Source organism: Bos indicus, chromosome 18 (assembly GCF_029378745.1).
Source record: "Bos indicus isolate NIAB-ARS_2022 breed Sahiwal x Tharparkar chromosome 18, NIAB-ARS_B.indTharparkar_mat_pri_1.0, whole genome shotgun sequence".
In the NCBI taxonomy this organism is placed as follows: Eukaryota; Metazoa; Chordata; class Mammalia; order Artiodactyla; family Bovidae; genus Bos; species Bos indicus.
Genome location: NC_091777.1, coordinates 8,807,689 through 8,826,179, shown reverse-complemented (window position 1 = coordinate 8,826,179; position 18,491 = coordinate 8,807,689). Strand labels below are relative to the sequence as shown.

At 58.1% G+C, this 18,491-nt stretch overlaps 1 protein-coding gene across 1 annotated transcript in view; it reads right to left on the bottom strand.

Annotated features, from left to right (window-relative positions):
* CMIP (c-Maf inducing protein) overlaps window positions 1-18,491 on the bottom strand; it is a 212,795-nt gene that overhangs the window by 60,269 nt on the left and 134,035 nt on the right. Inside the window, exon 3 of the mRNA XM_070770369.1 lies at window positions 11,895-11,945. Coding sequence (XP_070626470.1) covers window positions 11,895-11,945 — 51 coding nt within the window. The remainder of the gene's footprint in view (window positions 1-11,894; window positions 11,946-18,491) is intronic.

Genomic DNA, 18,491 nt, shown 5'->3' with positions numbered 1-18,491 from the left:
TAAGAGGGACAAAGAGAAGGCTCAGGCCGGGGGCTGAGTTCTGCCTGAGGTACGGGGGAAAGTTCTTTACTCTGAGAGTCAGTTTTCTGGTCTGCAAAATGGGGACATGAAATTAAAAGACGCTTGTTCCTTGGGAGAAAATCCATGACCAACCTAGACAGCTTATTAAAAAGCAGAGATATTACTTTGCCGACAAAGGTCTGTCTAGTCAAAGCTATGGTTTTTCCAGTAGTTATGTATGGATGTGAGAGTTGGACTATAAAGAAGGTTAAATGCCGAAGACTTGATGCTTTTGAACTGTGGTGTTGGAGAAGACTCTTGAGAGTCCCTTGGACTGCAAGGAGATTCAAAGTCAATCCTAAAGTAAATCAGTCCTGAATATTCATTGGAAGGACTGATGTTGAAGCTGAAGCTCCAATACTTTGGCCCCCTGATGGGAAGAACCGACTCATTGGAAAAGACCCTGATACTGGGAAAGATTGAAGGCAGGAAGAGAAGGGGACGACAGAGGATGAAATGGTTGGATGGCATCACCGACTCAACAGACATGAGTTTAAGTAAGCTCCAAGAGTTGGCGATGGACAGGGAAGCCTGGTGTGCTGCAGCCATGGGGTCATAAAGAGTTGGACACGACTGAGCCACTGAACTGAACTGAATCCTATCTCCCAGGGACACTGTACCGTCTCAAAAGGGCAGCAGATGAAGTGGCTGGAAAACAGCGGGCACGCAGTACGTTGTCTGCTGCGCTTTCTCCCTTTCTTCGAGATACTGCAGGGGCTCACAGGCTGCGGTGTGTACCAGAATCACCTGGAAAACACACCTTGCTACACTCTCCTCCCCCACCTTCCAATTCCTGAGACAGGGGTGTGCATTGCTAGTAAGTTTCCAGATCACATACAGGCTGCTGGTCTGGGAGCCCCACTTTGAGAACCAGTGAGACATGGTGGGTCCACTGTGGTGGAGAGGCCTGGAAGGAAATAAAAACTGTTCTAGACGCAAAGTTCATTGCAAACGCTGTCAAAGGCTCTGAGAGCCGACAGTCACCAAGGGTCTGCTGCAGCCCACCACCTTCCCTCAGAATCGAGTTTGTCCCGGACCTCCTGGGTGTGCTTTTCGGGTTCCATGGACTCCTGGACATCTGTTCCAGCTTAGAGGTCAGCCAAAGGATGACCTCAGAATGGCATCCATTCTGCCAAAGGCTCCTATCCATGCACCCGCCTGGTCCCTGCCGCCTCTCCAGCTCCCACCTGGACACAAGCCACTGTGGCCTCCAGCCACCAAGGTCGGCAGGCTCCATCTGGGTGGCTTTAAGACCCTGGACAGGGGCTGTCTGTCCATTTCAGAGTTTTCTGCAAAACCACCCTTGGGTCTAAGAGGGCACCAGGGGAGCAGGTGCAGACGATGGCCACCGGGGCCCTGGCGCCTCTGCCTTTGTCTCAGGATCAATCAGCCTCCCTCCCAAACCCCATTCCATCCAGAGAGCAGGCTGCTCCCGGGATATTTTCTGATCCCCGGGTGAGGTAAGGACCTAGTTCCTCTGCAGGGACAGGCCTGCTCTTTTTGGAGGCTCTGGCTTCATCTCTGAGCGAACAAGCAGGCAGGAGCCTCAGAGGCAAACCCAGAATGGCAGCGCCCCCCCCAACGCTGCCAAGAGCTGCCAGCCTCCCCAACTTGGGGGGCTCGCTGCCCACCCCCCAAGACAGACTCCTATAGAACAGAAGGTCTTCCTGGTAAAGAGACAGCCTCCCATTTACGTTTTATGGACTTATTTGAAGAAAGAGAAACGGAGAGAAAAAAATTCTGCCTTAAACGGCAGAAAACAAATTCACCCGCAAAGCGTTTACGTGGAAGGCTTCCTTGTGTGGTGGGGTGAGTCACCAGCCCCGTCAAAGCGTGCGTGGGATGACAAGCTGAGCCCCCGGGCCCCCTCCTCGTCTGGGAGAGAAGCAACCCACAAATGCGCTTCTTTCCTGGCTGTGTGGCGAGCCGGCTGTCACTCGCCCCTTCTGAGGCTGGGGGAAGGCTGTCACGCGGGCGTTGTGGGGTGTCTGATGTCCCCGAGCCCAGAGCTGGTGCAGCACAGGGTGGGCGACAGGCTTGGGGTCCCAGGGATGTGCTGCAAACCCCAACCCCTGCTTCCTGCCCTGGGGCTCAAGCACATACTTCCTCCGGGCCCCCCGGGGCTCTACACTCCTGACCTTTCGGGTGCGATGGGCAGAGGGCTCTGCAGGGGTGAGGCTATACTAGGTACCCCTCGCCGTCCCTGGTCCACGGACGATGGGCACCTGCATCGCTGTCCTTTCTCTCAGACACTCAACTTCCCGTCTGAATAATGGGGTTTCACTCAAAGATTTAGGTCCCACCGGGCTTGACCCTTGTCTGAACGAGCTACTACAAAACCGTAAAAAGCAATGAAGTAGGCAGACCCTAGCGCGCTGTACAAGCTTGTGTGTGAGATCAACCACGGGACGTGACAGAATGCGGAGGGAGCAAGGAACGCCCAGCGTGGGTAATGAAATCCGTGTGGGGCTTTAAAAGGAACTTTGATGACAACCTTCTGAAGGGCTCCACAAAACTAACAGGACTGCCTCTGGGAAAAGGAACTTGAGGGAGGAGAGACTGTGCATTTCAAACCTTTCAGAATTTCCCCAAGGACCGAGTACATGTGTAGCTGTCACTGGTCTTGGCTGCCATCAGCAGATATTTGGGCAGCGCCAGACTGAAAGGGAAGACGGCAGGAGGCAGCTGTCCGGGCTGACGGGAACCCAGGCGCTGGAGACTCAAGTGAGGACAGCAGTCAAAACCCAAGCGACCCGACAGATTTGTGCATTTTGTTATGTCTGAGTTACAGCTCCATTTTCTTTTTAAACTTAAAAGTGTTTACAGAGGTCTATGGACGGTGGCACATTCCCCCCCCCCCCCCCCCCCCCGCCACCCCAGTTTTCTCTGTCCTTTTTACTATTCAGAGGAAACTTTAATAAATGCAATTTTAAACATCCCACCTCAGTACTCCTGTATTCTGTTGTCAGGTGTATAAACTGGTTTCGATCCCTTTGGGTAACTGTTGGGGAAGCGTCCACCAAAAGGGACCCTCTGCCTACCCAACGGCCTGACCTCAAAAGGATGTAAACGTCTGTTCACTCAGAGACGTGTTTGTAACGGTTCTGTTCGTAATAGCCCCAACCTGGAAATCTCTGTCTGTAACAGAATGAACAAATTAATAGTCTATTCATTTAACAGAACACTATCGAGTGAAGCAAATCACTACTACACAGGATATTATATGTTGCACAGATAAATCTTAAAAACGTAACTTTGAGCCGAAGAAGCCAGGCATGCAGGAGTTTAGGCTGTGTGACTCCATTTACCTGAAGTTCAGGTCCATGGCAGACAAATCCATGCTGCGGGAAGGGAGGAGAGTGGGTCCATTGGTGGGCGGTGGGGTGCACAGGAGCCGGGGGAACTCTGTGGAGAGGGGGGCTCCAGGGAGGCAGTCACATTCTCTGTATCGATCTGGGCAGTTACAAGATCAATTCTATAGGCATCTGTGGCATTTTTAGCCAGTAGTATCGTTTGATCTGTGTACTTTTCTTTTTTTTTTTTTGATCTGTGTACTTTTCTACATGTATGCTACCCCTTCAGTGAAAAGTCTGCTTCAAACACAAAGAAACATCTGGTTGAGGAAGGGCCTGATGCTCACTGGGGCTTCCCTGCCTCTGTGGGCTCAGACAGGGGACTAGGCCACCCACCCTCTCCATGCCCAAGGTGGTGCCCCCTTCGGCCAAATGAAGTGGGCTGGAGACCCACCAACCACCTAGGGTTCAAATCTCAGCTCCACCTGGTTCTGGCTGTGGACGAGCTCCTTGGCCCTCTTCGCTCCCCCTTCCAAACAAACCTGCCTTTGAGAAGACTGGCAGAGAGAGTCCACCGGAGCCCCCGGCACAGCCCCGGACACTAGTAGGCACCTAGTAACTGTTCTCTCCGGCTACCGTGAGGAGAGCCCACAGGAGCGTGAGCTCTCCTCCCCAGGGCGCGCCGCCCTCTGCCACTTGTTAGTTTTAATCCCTGAAGCTTCCCATGTTATTACTTTCAGGGCCCCTGATGGCCCACCAGGGGCCAGGAGCTGTGGCTGCGAGTCGCTGGAGACCGTGGCCTCCCGCGGGTTGTGATGAGCGCAGGTGCGGAGGCGGCCTGGCTGGACTCTCCTCGGGAAGGGCCTCTGCTCCCCAGGGTCAGCTCTGCCACCCGGGCACCTCCCGATGGGCATCCCCTGGAGTCTTGGACGGTGATGGGCCCCCTGCCTCACGGCGGGGGAGCCCCCCTTTCACGGTTCTCTGTGGAATCCCTCTGATCCCTCTTAGGAAGTCACAAAGCCCTCTTTGACCAAGTGCCAGAAACTAATCTGGACGGAATTCCTGCCTCTCGGACCTGGAGGAAGCCGACCTGTGGCTGGGCCTGTGAAAGGACCGAAGAGGCCACTCCCGGCCGTTCCCAACCTGCTTCCCGCCCCGGCTTCACCTTACCGCTCAGGGGCAGGAGGGCTGACACTCAAGACCCCTCAGGCAGCTCGGCAAAGGCTCCCGAGAACACGCCTCAAAGAGACACGGGCCGGAGCTGACGGGGCTGGACGTGGATTCCCAGTCGCACCAGTCTCCACAGGTCCGGGAGGTCACTGAGGCAGGGGTCGGGGGAGCTTTCGCTCCCTCTGTTAACTCTGCGTGACCCACAGGGGCTGCGTGGAGAAGGGGTCTGCCCCGGGGGGACTGAGTGCAGTGACTGAGTAGCGAGGCCTGCCAGGGGCTCCCTGGGGGTGGGTGGCACGCCTGCCGTTTGCATGTGCCTTTTCTTCCAGAGCCCCGTCTTCTGGAAACTATCAACACAAAGGGAAAGAGACCTTGATCACTAAAAAAATAATTAACACTGATCCCGTGCTTATCCACACGGTAGGTGCCATTTCTAAGTTCTTTCCTGCTATTAACTCATGTGACTCTCACAGTGACCTAAGAAGTTTGGTTTTAATGTGACCCCCACTTTATTCAGGAGGGAAAAAAGAGGTCCATGGAGGAAAGTAGCCAGTCCAGGGATTCCACGGCCCATGGGGCGGGGAGCCAGGGCTGGAACCTGGGCAGTCTGGGGCTAGAAATGTTTCTCTTGGGGGCGAATTAGCAATATGTGGAAAGAGTCACCAAAGAAAATACATCCCTACTCTCTGTCTAGCACCCACTGTTCTGGAAATCTGTCCTGAAAGAGGAGTTCTAAAGAAGTGAAAGCCTGGCTAGAGCGGACAGTCATGACTTCACTGTCTGCAGTTGAGGAGAATGGGCACTGACCAAATGCCCAACAGCAGGTCCTGTGGTCAGCTGTGCATGACCTCCTCACAGGTGTGACAGACACGCTGACACGTCTAAGGACCTGGCCACAGCTGCCAAGAGGCTGTGCAAAGGGAGACAGAGCCTGGAAGGGCATTGGGGGGTGAGACCAGGGAGCAGGGCGGTCACTGGTCTCGCTGTGGCCATAAGGGTGCTTCCACCACGACTAAAGAGGGGAGCAGGCAGCGGGGCAGGCGGGTAGGCCACGTGGAAACGGCAGGAGGGGAGCACGGGTCGCCGCCTTCTCTCCAGACACGTCGAGCCCAGTGCGAGTCACCCAGGAGCCCGTGGCGCAGGGCCCGGGGCCAGCGGTGAGGCGCGGGTGGGTGACAGCCGCGAGGCTCGAGTCTGGGGACCTGGGTGACACCGCGTGTCTGGGGAGGTGTGTAAGCAGCCAGTCCTGAGCGTGACCTTCTGGGCCCAGGCCCAGGGGGTCTGCCGTGTCCCAGAAAATCAGCTCTCCCATGAGAAGCAGAGGATTGCCGTCAGAGGTTAATTCACGTAATCCTCTCGGTGACGGCTGTGAGGCTCAGAGAAAAATGTAAAGCTCTCAGGAAACGCCTCTGGAGACAGGACGCCACGGCCCCTGGCACACGAGGCGTGAGGGCAGACACGCGATGGGACGCTGCGGAGCGAAGCCCGCAGGTGTGGGGGTGCTGCTGGTGCATGTGCGCATCTGTGTGCACACACGTGTGCAGTGGGAGCCCCGCTCCCGTGGCTACACTCCCAGGTGCTGGAGTCAAATGAGCCCCAGCTCTGCCACTAAGAGCTGCAGGCCCTTGAGCCAGCGTGTTAGCCTCTCGGCCTTGGTCTCTGCATCTGGGAGACGGGGAAACGGGAGGCTGAGACCCCTTCTCAGGGCTGTGGGGATCCCCCAGGGTGCCAGGCAAGGTGCTGGCACTGGCTGGGCACAGGAGGAGCGCCCTGGGCAGGGTGGAGGGGCTGGACTCAGCCTTGGCACGCGTGTCAAGAATGCATGCTCCGGGGTCTTCAGTGGGCACAGCACGGCATCTAAGGGCCGGGCACTGGGACTGGAAGTGGCTCCCCACTACCCAGGAGGAGGGTCAGAGTCGGGGGTGAGGGTCTTACCCTTCCTCCCGGGCCCCCGTCGGGGAGGGCATGAGCTCGGGGCCTTCTGTCCCTCTGACCTGGTTCCTGGGGACCCTGCCACATGCCGGGCCTCTCTCCTTGCATGGGAACAGGGGTGACAGGCCAGCCTTCCAAGAGGGTGCCCGGTGGGAGCACCCAGGCTCTCAGCCCCACATCCGGCAACCCCAGTTCCTCACCTACCCACTGGGGGCCCTCACGGGGGCTCAGCCCGGGGCCTGGTGTGGAAGCTGGATCGTGACACCATGAAGAGCAGCTGTCCTTGGCAACGGCCTTCGTCCCCTGCATCCCTTCTTCCATGAGACGGGAGAGCTGGGACCATGCAGAACCACTCTAGCAGGCATACTGACAGGGGCACTCCCAGCCAGGCAGTACCCTCTGAGGACAGACTGCACCCCCCACCCCGATCTTACAGACACTCCATGGGGGGGCCCTGTGAGGGCTGGTGAGTACCCACTGGCTGCTCTGACCAGGGCGTGTGTGCTGAGGCTCCCACAGCCCTGGCAGGGCAGCCCATCTTCACACTGACCTGTGAGCGAGGCACTACTTAGTGATCTCCCCATGAGAAAACTGAGGCCCCAGTAAACACAGCCCACACCCAATGTACTCAAAACACGGTCTCCCGACAGCACACATGCACACACAGGCACGGACCCCACCTTCTTCTCGACACACCTACTCTGTCCAGCAGAGGGACAGGCCCTGGACAGGGGTGACCAAGCAGTGGTGGCCGCCTCAGGGGCTGGGGAAACTCTGCTCAGGGATGCAGGGGGTGGGCAGCCGGCCGGGGAGGATGGGGGCCTGGACTGGGATTACCCCAGCTTCCCCCAGGGGGAGAATCACCTTGGTTTTCAAGACTTCTGGGCAATGGCCCAGGAACCCCTCTGAGGAAGCGAGAAGGTGTTTTTCAGAGCCGGAGGCATCAGAAATGCCAGCTACATGAAGCAGGCATACCGTGCTTCTCGGGCCTCCTTCGGGGCAGCTCAGGGCATGTCTCCCCCCAGCCGGGTCCTCAGGTCCAGGGCCTGGTGCACCAGACGGGCCTGTCCCGCACAGCTCGAGCAGCGGGCCTCTCGCCTCGAACCCAGGGACGGGCCAGTCTCCTCCCAGCTTTGTAAACACACCCCGGACCCTGCCACCTGAAGCACACCCTAGCTCTATCACACAGACCCGGCCTGGCCCCTCACAGCCTGATGCGCAGGGACAGGCCTGTGTCCACAGGACAGGGCTTCCAAGTTCATCCAAAACAGAAATGAGGCCTCATTAACGCAGGATGACTGTTTATGCTTCCACATCCCCGGGGACTGGCCTCAGGGGCCAAACCCCCAAACCCAGCAGGGTAGGGCCGGGCTCCCCGGGGAGCCCCAAGGACACTGCTTGGCTCCAGCACACCCTGGGGGGCTGGCTGCCACCCCAGCCCGCTCCTGTTGGCTCCTGTCCTCCTCCTCCAGGCCCCGGGGCCCCCCAAATCTCCCTGACCCACCTGCCCCAGGGCGGGAGGCCAGGAGGAAGAGCAGAGCTGCCTGCAGACTGGAGGGGGCAGGGAAGGGGGCCCGGAGCCGGGGACGTTGAGGGTCGCCCCCTGTCCCCTTCTGGGGGCTTTGGGATCTTGGACAAGTGGCTTGGAGTCCCTCACTTGCAAACGTCAATGACAGCGGGCCATTTGGTAAGCCGAGACGACGCTCAAAGCCCAGTGCCCCTCGGAGGAAACGCTCTCAGTGGGCTGGGACGGTCGGGGTGCGCTGGAGATCAGCACTGAGGCCAGAAGAGCAGCAGGACCCCCAGGATGGAGAGAGGCGAGGACGTCACACGGGTGTTGTTCTCAGACTCTGCCTGTTCCACAGCACACCTAGAGGTCGATTCTAGAGACGTAGTTCTCAAGCTTTTTTTTTTTTTCATTACGGTTCCCCTAAGGAGCCTTTTAAGACACTTCCATCCCAATCCGTCCTGATCCCATTGAGGTTAAATTCTAGAAAACAAGATTCTGTTGAGTAGACTGAACTACATTTTCTGCACACCACTGGAATAACTAGGTATATTTAAGCCCCAAACACTGATTCTGGCCCCCTTGCAGGCAGTGGCACACCTGTGGAGAGCGCCCGGGGAGGGTCCCAGTACCACTGCGTGAAGACTCCATAAAGCTACGGGACACAGCAGGTAAGAGGCAGCATTCTTTACCAGCAGAAGAATTTCCCTATGTTGTCCTGCAGCCGCAACACGCACACGCGTGGGGTGTAAGGGAAAAACGATAAATACAACGCTTAGAGAATTTAAAAACTCAACCTGAGGTTGTGGGATTTCGAATGTCCTTAATTTTGATGTTCTATTGATTTTAAGTTAAAGGTAGAGAAAAGCAAAGGAAAGAAAAAGAAAAATCCCAAACGGTCGGTGGTACATACGGAGGAGAGAGTGGCGGTATCAGGCAGGAGAACCAGGACACAATCCAAGCCGGGCTGAGAGGCTGGCGCGGGATCGGGCACAGGGGGATCAGGCAGGGGGCGCGGCGGCCCCTGGATCCATATTGAAATTGCTGTGAGACCACGCACACGTCGCTGGACCTCTCTGAGCCCCCACATGTGCTGAATGACAAGCTACAGGAAAGCGCCGAGACATACCCTGTGCGTGGCAGATACTCAGCAACTGCATCTGACGGAATGAACTCTTGCTGCAATCTATGCAAACCATAAGATGGATCGGCTACAGAGCCTGGATTCAAACCCCGGGTCTCCTGGCTCATTTCACCAGCCAGGAGTCCCTCAAAAACACCTTATGTTTCTTTGCCATTTTCCAAGGAAGGAGAGAGTGCCTCCGTCAATCTCATCAACAATGAGTGGCAGTCACGGGAATGACATCAGGCTGCTGCCACTGAGATACCACTGCCACCTGGCGGCAGCATACCTAAACTACGGGGGGCGGGGGTGTCGAAAGGGAACGACTACCAGCACCACATGTGTGCTGCGCTCAGTCGTGTCCGACTCTGCAACCCCGTGGACTGCAGCCCACTAGGCTCCTGTCCATGGGGTTCTCCAGGCAAGAATGCTGGAGTGGGTTGCCAGGCCCTCCTCCAGGGGATCTTCCCAACCCGGGGATCAAACCCAGGTCTCCTGAATTGCAGGCGGATTCTTTACCATCTGAGCCACCAGGGAAAGTGAAGTCACAATCCTAAGCCTACAACAAAAAGTGCTTAAACAGTGAGAACACAGGTCACCATCCATCACCGGGCAAAAGGGCCACTGACTACTGGGCATTTGATGATTCCTTGACACCCTGACCAGAGTGTGCTTGCTTTTGTTTTTTTGGGATGGATGTGTACACACTGCTATATTTAAGAGGGATAACGAAGAAGGACCCAGCAAACAAATAAAACGATACTATGGAAAAATAATAAATAAAATTTAACTGATTTAACAACCATCAACAAACCAACCACCACCGAAATGGAGCAGACATCCAGGTCTTGATGAGAACTGCTAGAAGCCCAGGGCTCCCCATTTCGGTACTTGCTCAATCAACTGTCTGAACCCCACATGCGCCTGAATCCGTACATTTCGAGCCTGTCACCTTTAAATCATCCTCGGGCTGTCACAGTCTCCCAAAGCTCCACTTTCCATGTCTACCATCTTAGTCATCGCTTGTAGCTGCGTAGAATTCACACATGTCACAAGCGCTGCCTTTCAGGAGTTCCCAGAGATTCCGGAAAGCAGCTGGAGACAATGCGGACCAGGGCAAGGCGGCAAGCAGAGTGGAATCCACTCAAGACCACCTCTTCCTTGACACTGACCTTGGCCACCTGTTCAAAGAGACATTTCCCCAACCTGCTGGGCGGGCAGTAGGTCTCCATCCTGCGCTAAGAGAAAGCAAAGTGCTCACTCACTGAGGACTCACGAGGAAAATACGCACGAGAGGAGGGAACAGAAGAGGGGAGCTCTGGACAGGCAGCCACCGATATCCACAGCAGCGGGGCGGCCTCTCCTCGCAGGGGCCGCATCACGCCGCCTGTATTCCTCTCTCCCATGACTGGTCTGGTGTTCACCTCCCAGGGCCCGCCGGCAGGTCCTGATGTAGGCCCCGCCTGTCCCGGGACACCCGGCTGCAGAGATCAGGCCTCAGAAAAGATGTCCCTGCAGAAATCATGGTCTGAGCAGCACCTGCCAGCTCCACACACGGGTGCCTCCCAGGGCCTTCCGCCTGCGTTCAGGAAGCCCCAGGAACGGGCGAGGCCTGGGTCTGAACCCAGCCCCAGGCTTGTACCAGCTGCGGGAGCTGGGCTCGGGTCTGGCCTCGCCTTCCCCATGGAGAAAACGGGAGCAATGATAACGAGCATCCTGACAAGGGTCAAAGAGGCACGAGGCGGCAGGAGCAATGATAACAAGCATCCTGACAAGGGTCAAAGAGGCACGAGGCGGCAGGCGCTCGGTGCCCGCCAGTCCCTTCCCAGTGCAGCCCCAGCTTGGAGACCCAGGCTCAGCCTCGGAGACAGCCACCCGGGCACAGGAGAGGCCTGCCGCTGTCGGGGGGCTGGGGGGGTGGTGAGGGGGGGCCGTCCAGGGCACCTGGAACATCAGTTTCCAGGGCTGGGTTTCTGTCCTCTGCCTAGCTGTGACGAGAACCCCTCCAAAGGCGTGACAAGAATGCGAAGTGTCCCCTGGTCCTCCCCACACGACACACGGCCTCAAACCCCGCCCAGGTCCAGCCGCTCAGCCCCACCGCGCTCCAGCTTACTGTAAAGGTGCCGGCTCGGGACACACACCGCTCATCCTAGCCACACCCTGCTGGTTCTGCAAGGCCTGCCGAGCTTGTTCTAAGCTAAAAGGTCAGGAGGTGGGGGACAAGGGGCAGGGAGTGAGGGTCCTGAGCCACAGAGCAGAATGTGGACTCTCCAGGGTGGGGGACACTTTGCACAGATCTGGCCCCGGGTCTTGAACACGACCAGCCGGGGACTAATTCACCGTTTGTGCTAGAGAGCTGGGGACCATCTCATGTGGAGCTAGAACCCAAAAATCAAGCCAAAGAACCAGAGAGCAGAAAGGAAGGGAAGCCTGTGGAAATACAGCTGGACTTCTGCATCTCTGATAAATTTTCCTCTGCTGCCAACTTCAAAAGTTACTTTCAACTCATCACTTGGAATCCCTCAAGTCCTGTCCCCCAGAGCCACTCAGGTGAGCTCCTGTTCTGAGAGCAAGCGGGTCTACGAACCTTCTGGAAGCTGGCACGCCACGAGGTTCCCAAGCAAAGTCAGAGGCCAACTGGGCGGAGACACAGCTTTGGCATCGCAAGGGGGCAAAGTATCAACCATCAAAGAGGGAGGTAAGGGCTTTCGGACAACAGGGCAAAGAGCCCGGGAGGTGAAAACACCCCTGCTCTCTAGCCTCCGGGTGACAGAGTGGCCCCTCGAATGAGCACCGAGCCAGGACTCACCTTCCACTGCAGAGAATGGAACCACTGGTCTCGCAGGTAGCTGTTGGCGGCCTGCAACGAGAAGAGGACAGTGGGGGTCAGTCACTGGCCGGCAGCATCTCAGAGCATTTTACAGGCCAGCATGAGGTCCTGCACCAGGCTGAACCCCTTGTGTGTAAAACCAAACCGGAAGCGGTCACCTGGTGGACTCATCTGAAATAAGACACTGCTCTTGCCTAGCGCTTATTCTGTTGGGCAGACGCTGGTGGCTGCAGGAGCTTCAGCAGCACATGTTATGTCAGCTTCTGCAGGATCAGAGAAGGGGCCGGGATGAGTGGGGAAGAGGCACGGGGTGAGGGAGTGATGGGGATGAGCCGCCTGGATGCTCCAGGCGCCAGGCATTTGCCATCCGTGTAATGTGTCCCCCGAGGTGGGCAACGCTCTGTTTCACAAAGGGAAAAACTGAGACCCTGAACGCTCACGTCAACTGGCCGCATTTAAACCCGCAGCCTGTTTTCCAAGCCTGTGGGTTTAACCACTGCACCCCTTGCCAACTGCAGACAGCCACGGTGGAGACCAGGCAGCCTTGGCCTCAGGCAGAGCTAGTAGATGTTACACATCCCCGTTCGGGGAGCTCGGCCTTCCGTGACCGACACCACGCCAGCTGCGAGCCTCCGGGCCACTTGGGGTCGGACGGCTCTGACCCCCGATTCCAGCACGTCTGCTGATGACAAGGGCAGTATTCACGGCAGGTCTGCCGGGTGCTGGACGCTAGGCCCTACTCCTGGAAGAGCTCATCCCGTCCTTCAGTCAACCCTGGGGAGCAGGCACTGCCGGCCATGCTGCAGATGAGGAAACTGAGGCTCGAGAGCTTGAACTCATCCCCCAGGGGCTCACAGGCAGCATGGGTGGGGGGCCAGGGCCTGGACCCAGCGGTCTGACTCACAGTGAAACCACTGTATGACAGTGTCTCAAATCTGCTGCTGGCCACGCCCAAGGCAGAAACGTAGCGCCCATCCCCTGCCTGAGCCCCAGCCCGCCGTTCCGAGTGGCCAACCCTGATGGGCAAGGGACTCTGACAAAGGCCAGCGCCTCTCTCCAGGCAGGAATGCCTGCCTTCTTTCCCTGAGCCACACACACTTGCACACACGCACACACATACACACACGCATGCACAAATGCACCCAGCATGTGCATCCTGGGGTCACTTTCATTCAAGGAGATTCAGCTCTTACAGATGAGCTCCTCTGATCCCCTGCAAACCACAGATGAAACTCCAGCTGCTTGTCCAGGTCAGTTTGGGGAAGTCTCTGAGCTGCAGCAAATGAACCAGTTCAGTGGCCCGTGGAGCTGGGAATCGGGCTTCCACGGGCAAGCTCGGAGACGCGTTTGAAACCCCAAGCGGCTCCACACAAGCACCTGGAGGCCATGTGAGTCTGTGCTTCTGCTCTGAGTAGGGGAGTAGGCTGGGGGACTCCCTCCATGGGACGCAGGAACCTCTGCAGTAGCTGAGTCTCCAGAAGCCCTGGGTTCAAGCCCCCTGAGGACCCAAAGCCTGTGACACCTGACCAGGGCTGGGCAGGCCGTGGGAGAGTCTGCCACAGGGCCCAGCAGCCCCCTCGGAGGGCCCATAGGGGTCATCTGCCGGTGCTGACCAAGCTGTGGTCTCAGGACAGCTCATGGATGTTAGGGTGACTGAACACAGCCCACACTCGGGAAGAGTGGGGCAAGACCCCAAACAATGAAGCCACGGAAGATGCCCACGGAAGATGCCCACTGAGCACGATGCCCCACACGTGCCAGCAGCAGGGATCAGGGTGGAGTGGCCTCGGCCAGCACGGTGCTGACAAACGAGTAACAGCAGCCTCCCCTGGACGAACAGCCCTGATTGCTGTGTGCGCGGACGTCCACACTGATGCCCCTTGGCCGAGTCCAGGCTCCCAGGGGACGTCCCTGGACCAGAGCTAAGACAGGATCCTGGTGGCTCTCAGGAGCTCGTACAGGCGGGAATGAGCTGTTCCAGCATGCTTCAGGCCCACAGCCATTTCTCTGCTTTTCAACACACCGAGGTGATCAGGGATAGGGGAGGTGTGGCAGGTCGAATGAGGGGCCTCCAAAGACTGTCCATGTCCTAACCCCCAGGAATGTGTTCAGTGCAGTTCAGTCGCTCAGTTGTGTCCAACTCTTTGTGATCCCATGGACTGCAGTATGCTAGGCTTCCCTGTCCATCACCAACTCCTGGAGTTTACTCAAACTCACGCCCATCAAGTCCGTCATGCCATCCAACCACCTCATCCTCTGTCGTCCCATTCTCCTGCCTTCAATCTTTCCCAGCATCAGGGTCTTTTCAAATGAGTCAGTTCTTCACATCAGGTGGCCAAAGTATTGGAGTTTCAGCTTCAACATCAGTCCTTCCAATGAACGTTCAGGACGGATTTCCTTTAGGATGGACTGGTTGGAATGTGTTACCTTGGTGCAAAGGGACTTTGCAGATCAAGTTAAGGACCTTGATGTGGGGAGATTACCCTGGTCCCTCTGGCCCCTCTGGGTGAGTCTGTGTAGTTACGAGTGTCTATATAAGAGGAAGACAGGATCAGGTGAGAGTCAGTGACGGAAACAGAGGTCGGAATGATGAGGCCATGAGCCCAGGGATGCAGGCAGCCTCGAGAAGCTGCAGATGGATTCCTCCCTAGGGCTTCAGATGAACCAGCCCTGCCCACACTTGGGAGTTTAGCTCAGAGGGACACATGTTGGATTCACATCTCCAGAATGGTCAGGATACAAATCTGTGCTGGTTTTTTTTTTTTTTTTTGTAGAATCTTGGTTCCCTGAGCAGGGATCAAACATGGGCCCAGAGCAGGGAAAGCGCCAAGTCTTCACTCCCGCATCAGCAGGGAATTCTCAAACCTGTGCTGCTAACCGCCACAGTCAAGGAAATCTGCCTTTCGGCAGCAGGTGTGACCCTACCACCTGCTCTCTGTACCGCCGGGCCCCTGGGAACCAGGCTGGGGAACCCGAAGGCGCCACGCTGATGAAGGGACAGGCTCCGGTCAGGGCGACGCCCCCACCCCACAAACAAAAGGGTGGGCCAGAAGTTTGCTTGGGAGAGGGGAAGCGACTTGTGTGACACCCTCGCAGTCGCGACTCCCGTCTCGATGCTAGAGACAGGGAGGCCACGGCAAGAGCAAGCCCTCCTGCTCTTTCCTCCGGCTGGTCAAGTTTCGGAGAAGGACAGAGGCCATGGGGGGACGTCCGGAATCCCAGGGCGGGTAACTCAGGGTGCCGTCCGGGGGTAGGCAGCGTGGAGTAGACAGAATCCCACGCTGCCGCAGGGAGGGCCGAGCTTGGACGACGGCCCCCAGCCCCACCGCGGGGGACCCAGGGCACATCTCCAAGTCCTGAGGGTCGGTCGGCGGAGCCGGGGCCCAGCCTGGGAAAGAGGCCCTGGAAGTAGGCTCTGGCAGGCGCCAGCCTCTCCTGGCGATAAATCTTTCGAATCCTGCAAGGGCCTCGTTCCAGGCAAATTCTGCCTAATTTCCTCTTCGAAAGTTGCCAAGTTCCCTCTCATTGTTGTATTGTCTGGAGAGGTGAGAAAAACAGCCAAGGGTGCACGGTGGGTGACCGTTCCCAGGTTCGCCCTCCCCGCCCCACTTCTTGGGGAAAAAACAGCACGTGCTGTGCAGCCGGAAAAGGTCTCTCTCTCCAGCTTCCAGTAAGGAGGGCACCCGCCCTGTCCTGCCCCGGCTGCCAGCATTTGGGGTAAACAGTGGCCTGGCCTCCCCGGGGGCTTTCAGGAATGTCACTGAGATGAGCCGGTCTCGGAAACTGTTCCAGAAAGCAGCAGCACTCTCGAGAAAGCAGGGTAGGGTGGGGAGGGTCCCTTTGCTCCTGGTCTCGCCTGAACCCTTGTTGTCCGAGCAGTGGGCTTTGTCCACGTCTCATCAGTGACTGGACAGCCACTGGGGAGGCAGAGATCCCTGGGAGATGATCCGGGTCTTCATCTCTGCTCCACGACTCCACGGGCCGGCAAGGAGCACCACCCCCACCCGCTGCCCGGCACCGTTCATGGGCTCGTGGAGTTACTCCTCACGATGAAATACCAGCAGACAGGGCATTAGGGGAAGAAAGAAGATAAATAGGTCCTTTCTGCACCCGGGGACTCTAATAACATGCCATTAGGGAGCTCACGCTGAAACACACAAAGCATCCATAAACACGCCAGTCGGACCCAGGCTGGAGGGCTGGCGCCTTTGTCTGCTGACTCGACCTGCTGGCGTGTTGCTCGGTGTCTCTGAGCAGGGGAGGAGGACCATTTGCCTGAGAGCACTTGTGCTTTGTTTTTTAATATTCATTTATTTGGCAGCGCCAGGCCTTAGTTGCAGCAGGCGGGATCTTTTTTTTTTGTTGTTGTTTTTTAGTTTCAGTGTGCGGGGTCTTCAGTCCGTGGCATGTAGCATCTAGCTCTCTGACCAGGGATGGAAGCCGGTACCCCTGCCTAGGGGGCCTGGAGTCTTAGCCAATGGACCACCAGAAGTCCCCTGAGAGCGTTCCTGAACTTTCCCTGAACTCAGGTCAGTTCCCAGGGGGTCTGAGTGAGGCACCGGCTCAAATTCTCACCAAACAGCTACGTAAGGATGAGGGGTTGGGAGCGGAGAGAGAAAAAAACGGAAAGCGGAAGACAGACTTAGGTCAGGACGCACAGAGAGAAGGGGCCGGGGGGTGGGAGAGAGAGGCCTGGAGAAAGACCCCGGGGGGAAAGCAGAGAGTGAGGTGCATCAGGGGACAGACAGAGACAGGGGAGGGGAGGGAAGAGAAGTACCAGAGAGACAGAGAGCCTGCAGAGGAGGCGGGCAGGGACCCCCAGACACCGCCCCGCCACAGAGACACGCCGCAGGACGGACTCCTCTGCAGACAGGCAGGGGTGCTGGGGGCCCGCAGGCCGCCTCTCGCTGAGGCTGTTCCCGCGGGGGCAGCAGGGGTCGGGATGACACGTCCCGGGTCTCAGCCCTGGTGTGCGGATGGGAGCCATCTGCAGAACTGAGCCACGAGCACCCGGACATCCTGAGCACCCGGAGCAGCTGCTGGGCAGGAGAGCCGCCCTCTTGATGCATTGACTTGGACTGAAGTGCAGATGACCCTGTGCATCTGGAGGCCGCTGTGGGGGCAGCACGGCTCGGGACAGCACCCGGGTGTGGCGTGGTCTTGATCCCCAGCGCCCCTCGCCGCCGCGCTTGGCCCCCACCCCTCACCCCTGCCAGGGCACAGGGACTGCCGTCACACCCCTGCTCTGGGCCCGCCCTGTGACTCTGCACAAGCCCCCAGGCAGGGGATCCCGCTGACCAGCAGGAGAGCCTGTGCGGGGCGCCCTGCCCGCCACCTCGGGGGCCGCCCCGTCACCACGTAGGCCTGCAACCTGCAGCCCAGCCCCACGGCGCCTCGAGCCTACTTAAGACAACCGGGCGGCCTCTTGCTGCCTGTGAACCGCAGGAGGGCGAGGAGGAGGGGACGACACAGGGGAAGCAAGCTGGGAGGGACCCCAGGGACAGCGGGGCTGCACCCACCTGGCCGCCGCCTTGGCCCACCTGCCCTGGTCAGCCTTGCCCAGGGAGCGCTGACAGGAGGCCCCCGCAGGATCAGAGGGACACTTGGGCGAAGCCCGGCACCCCGCATCCTCCAAGCTCCCTGCCCCTGTCTGCGGGTCCCTCCTTGGGGGACGCTGCCCGCTCCAGTCCCAGAGCACTGGAAAATGCCCCTGCCGGGGGTAGGGCAATTACAGGGCTTCCCTTGGGCCCGCCTGCCTGGGGGGCTCACGGATGCGCAGTCCGCTCGACCAGCAGACCAGTCCCTCGACTGTCCCCGCCCCACTCAGGAGCTCTCGGCGGCTGCAGCTCCCTCCCTCGGCTGACATGACCTGTGGGGCCTGGCTGCCTGCAACCCCACAACTCTGGGTGCGTGTTTAGGGCCTGCACTGCCGCCCGCTCCTGTCCACGGCAAGGAACCCCTGCCGCGACACTCCCAGGCTTCGCACCCCCTCTTCCCTCTGCCCACAGTGGGCATCCCATCCCGGCACACTCCTACGCACCCCTCAACACCCAGCTCTAGCATCACCACCCGTGGGGAGCCTTCCTGGGAACTCCAGGGTGAAAGCGAGTCCCCCAGCCCTTGGGGACAGACCTCTATTTCAGCTGCTACCTCTGGGGGGTTTGTCTGTGACTGTCTCCCCAGGGACCTGACTCGCCTCCTCACCCCCCGCCTACACAGGGGACAGCAGGCTCAGGGCTCTGAGATTCCAAGGGCATCTTCTCAGCACCTTCCTCTCCGCTTTCTATGGACTCCTAGTACTGCCCCCTCGCCCCGAGTACCCGTCACTGCTCCCCACCAGCCCAAGTGGGCCAGAGCTGACCATTCCCTTCACAGAAGGTGCAACCATCACAGAGGGGCAGGAAGAACAGAAAGGAAAGCGCTGCTGGCTGGAGGTGAGGAGGGAAAAGGGGACGGCAGCTAGGAGAAAACCTGCGGGTGTGAGAGATTTAGGAAGAAAACAGACATGCAGTGTCCTCTGCAGGATGACGGTAAAGCTGGAGTCTTCCTGAAGGACCATGAGCAGTTACACTCAGC